The following is a 6,549-nucleotide window of genomic DNA, read 5'->3' on the forward strand; positions in this document are numbered from 1 at the left end:
CGGCGGCGGCGGGATGCCGGGCTACGACTACAAGCTGCTGGAGCGGCCGCGGCGGCGGGTGTTGTGCCCGCTCTGCGGGAAGCCCATGCGGGAGCCCGTCCGCGTCTCCACCTGCGGCCACCGCTTCTGCGACACCTGCCTGCAGGAGTTCCTCAGGTGAGACCCCGCATCAGCTCACGGGCTACCCGTGCTGACGTTACTCCGCGCACCCCTTCCCCCTGGGGTACTCCGGTCACGCACCCCCGCGCCGCCCGATCCGGGGTTCCGCACCCCGCTCCCCGCCACCCCCCCATCCACCGCCGGCCCCGGGGCTGCGGTGTCCGGGGGTGCCCCGGAGAGGGGTGCGGGGTGCCCTGGGCCGGTGTCGGAGTGCGGGGTGCACGGGAGTTCGGATGCGCCGGGCCCGGGAGGGAATGCGGGATATCCCGGGGAGGGGCGCGGGGTGCCTGGGGGTGCGGATGCCCTGGGGAAAGATGCGGGGTGCCCGGGGGTGCTCCGGGCCGGGGAACGGCTGCGGAATGGCCCGGGATAAGGCGCGGAGTGCCCCGGAAAAGGCGCGGGGCGCCCGGGGATGCCTCAGGCCGGGGAAAGGTGCGGGGTGCCTGGTGGTGCCCCGGGGCAGGGAGGGGGTGCGGGGCGCGCCCAGCCCGTGACAGCCGCCCCGCGGGTGCAGCGGCCCGTGGCCCCTTTCGGTGAGGAGGAGGAGGAGGAAGAGGAGGGCCGGGTGAAGCCCGGAGTGGCGAGTTTCGAGATTCGAGTTTAACCCCTTCCTGCCCCTGCCCCGCCGGAGGAAGTGGCCGGGGGTGTTTTTGGGGAGGGGTGTACGGCCATCCCGGTGTCCTCGCGCCCACGGGTGAGCGCGACCCGGCCGTGTGCTCTGGTCGGGAGCGAGGAGCGGGGGCCTCTTCCCACCCCTGCGGCTTGGGCCCCCCGGTACCGGTAACCCGGGGGCACGTGTGGGGCCGGTGCTTTCCCGGTTCCCGGCTGCCGCACTCGGCGCGGTGCCGGGGGTCCCGCGGGGCACGGCGGGGGGGTGCCCGTGCTCTCCCCACGCGGTGACAAGCGTCACCCTGGGCCTTTCCCCGCCGGTGCGACCTTCGCCCGGGGACGGCTCCCGGGCACCACCGTCACCGGGGCCGGTTTCTGTGAAACCGGGCGTTCCCCGGGGCACGTGTCAGAGCGCATCTGTCCCCCCCCCTCCCCGCACCCTTCCCGCCGGCACCTCCGCTCCGCCGGGGAGAATGGACTCGGGGGTCCCCCCACTGAGCACACCCCGTTTGCCGCGGATCAGTTTGGGGATCCCATGGGCTGAGCCATCCAGCCCCACCGCGGTGCTGGGAAGGGGGTGCCGGGGATGCCGGGGGATGCGGGGGTTCCCCGCCCCATCACCTCTCTGTGCCCCAGCACGCCGTGAAGGTCAGAGGCAAGGACGGTCCCCCCGGGTGCTGCCTCAGCACATTCCCTGCCCGGCCAAGCGTGAGGAATGGGGAGGCTTTGTCGGGGATTAGGCGCTGGCTTCGGGTCATCGTCCCACTTCCCCACCAGCCCCAGCACCCCAACACCGTGCACGGGGTTCAGGCACAGCTGGCAGCCCTGGAAAGGCAGCAGCATGATCCCAGCCACGAGGCAATGCCAGCCACGAGGCAGTGCCATGGGCTCCCCGGGAAGGGCCGGGTGCCCGGCCCTGTCTGCGACCTCCTTATCTCTGATGACTCCCACAAAACCACCTGCAACAAACAGAGTGGGCACGTGGCAGAGCTGTTTGCATCCGTGCCCCATGTGCATCACATCCCACACCCCACAGGCCTGTGGTTCCTGGGGCTCACTTGCACCCCCAGCACGGGGATGGTGGCCACAGGGGACATGACCGTGCCACGGCCGGGCAGCCCAGGCCAGCGTGTGCCAGGCGGCACTACTGGCTCCATCTCGGCGTCTCACATCCACTTGGCAGCTCTGGTTGAGGCCACACCAGTGCCTGCTAAGGGCCTGCAGTGATTAGATGGGCACAGGGGCTGTGCAGGCAGGACAGGCTCGTCCGGTGTAACTGCAAAGACACCGGAGCCACAGGGTCCCTGTGTGTCCCTGCTGCATGGCCCTTTAGGCAGCACCTGTGGTCTCCCACCCCAGTGTCCATCGGGGATGGCGTGTGGACATCCTCACCTGCCCCTGGGCACAGCGGTGTGGGGACCAGAGGTGATGGTGACTCCTGGCCAGCCTTATCACAGGCCAGGCTGCCTCTTTGGCTGTGTCCCTGCCTCCACTTCATGCTGCTCCTCTGCAGGTCAGGGCTGAGCAGGGCCCTTCCACCTCAGGGACAGCTCTTGAAAGGACCACCCCATTCTGGGGGCCCAGCAGGATGGGGACCCCTCCAGGGTGGCTGCCTGTCCCCTGTCCTGACTCACCTTAGTGGCTGCTGGGGCCATTTCCTGTGGAGCAGGAGCCCCAGGGCCACTCATCAGGGCTGCACATCTGGAGCACAGCTGTTGCCCTCCCCCACCTCCCCTGGGCCCCGGCACCTGGGGCTGTGGACGCCCTGGCCCCTGCCGGCCCCCTCCTGGCCAGCCGAAGGCACCCTCCTTAATCCCAGGGGACAGGACCAGGGGCTGCCGGGGCTCCAGATGGTGCCACGCTTTCGGCGGCTGGCCCAGGCCCCTGGGGACCGGGGCCGTCGTGCCCGGCTGGGGGGGTGGGGGGCTGCCTGGGGGGGGGTGTCTGGCTGGGGCATTTCCCAGCTCAGACAGATGGAGCAGGATTAGAGCCGTGGCTCCCCCAGGGTGGCGGCTGGATTTGGCACGGGGCGAGCGCTCAGCAGTGCAGGGACAGCGCCAATGTCCTGGGGTGGGATGGCGGGGACCCGGTGGGACACAGCGGCTGTGTCACTGGTGTCGTGCCGCTCGCCAGCCCCAAGTGATCCCAAGCCTTCTGTGTCTTGCAGCGAAGGCGTCTTCAAGTGCCCGGAGGACCAGCTGCCCCTGGACTACGCCAAGGTGAGCCTGGCACACGGATGGGTACCCTGCTCCAAGGGGACATCCCCGCCAAGGGGCCGTCCCCAGGCTCCTCACAGCGCCTGGCACAGCTGCGCCGGCCTGGCACGGGCGCCCAGGCGGAAGCAAGAGCCCTTTGTGCCGCGGGGCCGGGGAGCGGAAACCCGCTCCCGACAAAGGGAGCTTGTTGGCGTGCCCAGGGTGGGATCCGGCCCCGGGCAGCGTGCCCACGGCTGCCAGCCAGGCTGTGCTGGGGGCTGTGTGCCCCCACAGCCCGGTGCAGGATGCTGATACCCCACTGCTGCCCCTGCAGATCTACCCCGACCCCGAGCTGGAGGCGCAGGTGCTGAGCCTGGCCATCCGCTGCATCCACAGCGAGGAGGGCTGCCGCTGGAGCGGGCTCATCAAGCACCTCCAGGTAGGGCCTGGGAGGAGGAGGGGGGGCAGAGTTCTACCCCGTGGCTTTCCCATCACCATCCCTGTGCCCCCCCAGGCCCATCTCGGTACCTGTGGCTTCAACGTGATCCCCTGCCCCAACCGCTGCAGCGCCAAGCTGAGCCGCCGTGACCTCCCCGAGCACGTCCAGCACGGCTGCCCCAAGCGCAGGGTCAAGTGCGAGTTCTGTGCCAACGACTTCACGGGGGAGGCCTTCGAGGTGGGCAGTGGGGGGGACACTGTGGGGGACACAGCTGGCCAGGGTGCCATGGTGGGCATGGCTGTGCTGGGGGTATTGTGGGGGTGTAGCCGGGGTGTGTGGGCATCCCCAGTGGGCTGCAGGGGACACAGGCTGGGTGTGGGGACAGAGGCTGGGTGGGGACACTGTGGGAGACTCATTATGGGGAGGACAGCCTTGGGGGGTGACGTGGTCATGTGGGCTCCTGGTCATTGTGCCCTCTGGCTGTGGGGGCACTGTGTGTCCCCATCCCTGTCAGGGCTGGCTGCTGAGGGCAGCCAGAGGGTGATGATGCTGTCATGGTCCCCAGGGCCACCAGGGCACGTGTCCCCAGGAGAGTGTGTACTGCGAGAACAAGTGTGGGGCCCGCATGATGCGGCGCCTGCTGTCCCAGCACGCCCTGGCCGAGTGCCCCAAGCGCACCCAGCCCTGCACCTACTGCGCCAAGGAGTTTGTCTTCGACACCATCCAGGTGAGATGGAGCCCATGGGGACCCTCACCTTGCTGGCTCCCAGCCCTGGCTGACAGCCTCTCTTCCTCCCTAGAACCACCAGTACCAGTGTCCCCGATACCCCGTGCCGTGCCCCAACCAGTGTGGGACACCCAGCATCGCCCGGGAGGACGTGCCCACCCACCTCAAGGAGAGCTGCAACACTGCCATGCTGCTGTGCCCCTTCAAGGAGGCTGGCTGCAAGCACCGGGTGAGTGTTGTCCCTGTGACCACCCTGCCCTGCCATCCTTGGACATGGGGTGCCATCCCTACCCTGAGCCCCACAACATCCCCACACCACTCCTGCCCTGACATCTGTCCCATCCCTTGTGCTCAGTCCCATCCGTGTGGCTCCTCACCCCTGTGTTTGCCACCCACATGTCCCCCTGCGACCCCAATCAGGTGTCTCTGTGTCCCCATGACATCCCTGTGCCATCCTGCTCCAGTACCCCCATGCTCCAATGACATCTCCATGATATCCCCATGGCACCTCCTCTCCTGTCCTGTGTCCCCACACTGTTCCTGGCACCCTCCTGCTGACGGTCCCTCTGTCCCCGCAGTGCCCCAAGCTGGCCATGGGCCGGCACCTAGAGGAAAGCACCAAGGCCCACCTGGGCATGGTGTGTGCCCTGGTGAGCCGGCAGCGGCAGGAGATCCTGGAGCTGCGCCGGGACGTGGAGGAGCTGTCGGTGAGCAGCGACGGGACCCTCATCTGGAAAATCGCCGACTATGCCCGCAAGCTACAGGAGGCCAAAGCCCGCAGCAACTACGAGTTCTTCAGCCCCCCGTTCTACACCCACAAGTACGGCTACAAGCTCCAGGTGTCGGCTTTCCTCAACGGCAACGGCAGCGGGGAGAGCAGCCACCTCTCCATCTACATCCGCGTGCTGCCCGGCGAGTACGACAATCTGCTGGAGTGGCCCTTCTCCTACCGCGTCACCTTCTCCTTGCTGGACCAGAGCGACCCCTCGCTCTCCAAGCCCCAGCACATCACGGAGACCTTCCACCCCGACCCCAACTGGAAAAACTTCCAGAAGCCGGGAGCCTCGCGCAGCTCCCTGGACGAGAGCACCCTGGGCTTTGGCTACCCCAAGTTCATCTCCCACGAGGACATCAGGAAACGGAACTACGTGCGAGATAACGCCATCTTCATCAAAGCCTCGGTGGAGATCCCCCAGAAGATCCTGGCCTGAGCCCCGGAGGGGGACAGGATGTGACCGGGGCGCCCGCCCAGGGTGGCCCCAGGTGGTGCTGAGCCCCTGCCCGCAGCCGGTGCCCCCGGCTTGGGGACGCTGCCGAGGCACCGCGGTGGCTCTCAGGATAGGCAGGGATGGGGCCTGGGGCCGGGACTGTCCGGTAGCCCCAGCCCCTTCTCAGGTGCCCGGGGGTGCCGGGGGGCTGGGCCCCCTAAGCCCCTCCCCGAGGTGCCCAGCAGCCCTCACCAGCCTCGCTGGGGACCCTGCAGGACCCCACTGCCCAGAGCCATATTTTGTAAACTGGTGCTCCCCAGGTTGTTATTTATTACCCCGGGCTGGGGCTGTTGCCCCCTCCCCACATCTTTTTCTTTTCAATAAACTTTTCTTGTATTTATTACGGCCGCCTGCACCTCCTTCCTCAGCCTGAACCTCCTTCCTCTGCCTGCCGGGAATCGGGATGGCAGGACCGGGGGATGCTCCTGGGTGCAGCCGTGGGTGCTGGGGACAGGGGGAGCCGGGACTGGGCTGGGGTGCAGGGAGAGGGGTAATCCCTGACCCACATCCCGGCAGCAGACGGGCTCAGATGGCGCCGGTTAATTCGGTAATCACCGGCAGCAGCGGGGATGTGCCGGGCTGGGGGGGGGTCGCCACCCCCGGGGGGCTCTTTCCCTGCAGGCCCCCCCTCCGCCCCATCAGCCCCTCGTTAGCGCCGGGGTAATTAACGCCCCAGGGGAAGCTGGGATCCCGAGCAGACAGGGGATGGGCAATGGTGGGGGGCAGCAGGGCAGACTGGGGGGGCCGGGCTGGATCAGGCCCCAGGTCCATGTGTCTGACCCCCCCCCCAGTCACCCCGGCAGCAATGGGGGGGGGTCGCTGTTGCTGCAGGATAATCCCACAATTGCATTAGTGCTGTTCCGGCCTAATGCAATTAGCCCCTAATTAGCTGCACCCTGCGGCCCTGGCTGGGCTGGGGGGGCAGCACTCCCGGGGGTGTCCCCAGACCTCGTTTCCCTCCCCGCCAGGAATGTCCCCCTGGGCAGGTCCCAGCCCGGTGTGGCAGCACGGGGCCCTGGGCAACTGGGCAGTACTCCTGCCCATGCTGGTACCAGTACCAGCCTGTACTAGTGCCCAGTTCCTGCCCATACTGGTGCCCAGTACAAGCCCACACCACTGCCCAGTACCAGCCTGTACTGGTGCCCAGTTTCT

At 67.9% G+C, this 6,549-nt stretch overlaps 1 protein-coding gene across 1 annotated transcript; it reads left to right on the forward strand.

Moving 5' to 3' along the window:
• Nucleotides 1-7: 7 nt before the first annotated feature.
• TRAF4 (TNF receptor associated factor 4) lies at nucleotides 8-5,740 on the forward strand. Its single transcript, XM_042026196.1, has 7 exons — nucleotides 8-156; nucleotides 2,936-2,987; nucleotides 3,298-3,402; nucleotides 3,478-3,639; nucleotides 3,968-4,129; nucleotides 4,203-4,358; nucleotides 4,708-5,740. Exons 1-7 carry the CDS (start codon nucleotides 14-16, stop codon nucleotides 5,338-5,340), a joined length of 1,413 nt encoding a protein of 470 aa, XP_041882130.1. The 5' UTR covers nucleotides 8-13; the 3' UTR covers nucleotides 5,341-5,740.
• The last annotated feature ends 809 nt before the right edge of the window (nucleotides 5,741-6,549 follow it).

Source organism: Corvus kubaryi, unplaced genomic scaffold, assembly GCF_017639235.1.
Source record: "Corvus kubaryi isolate FWS band 111438036 unplaced genomic scaffold, C.kubaryi_AGA036_p1.0 37284, whole genome shotgun sequence".
Taxonomy (NCBI): domain Eukaryota; kingdom Metazoa; phylum Chordata; class Aves; order Passeriformes; family Corvidae; genus Corvus; species Corvus kubaryi.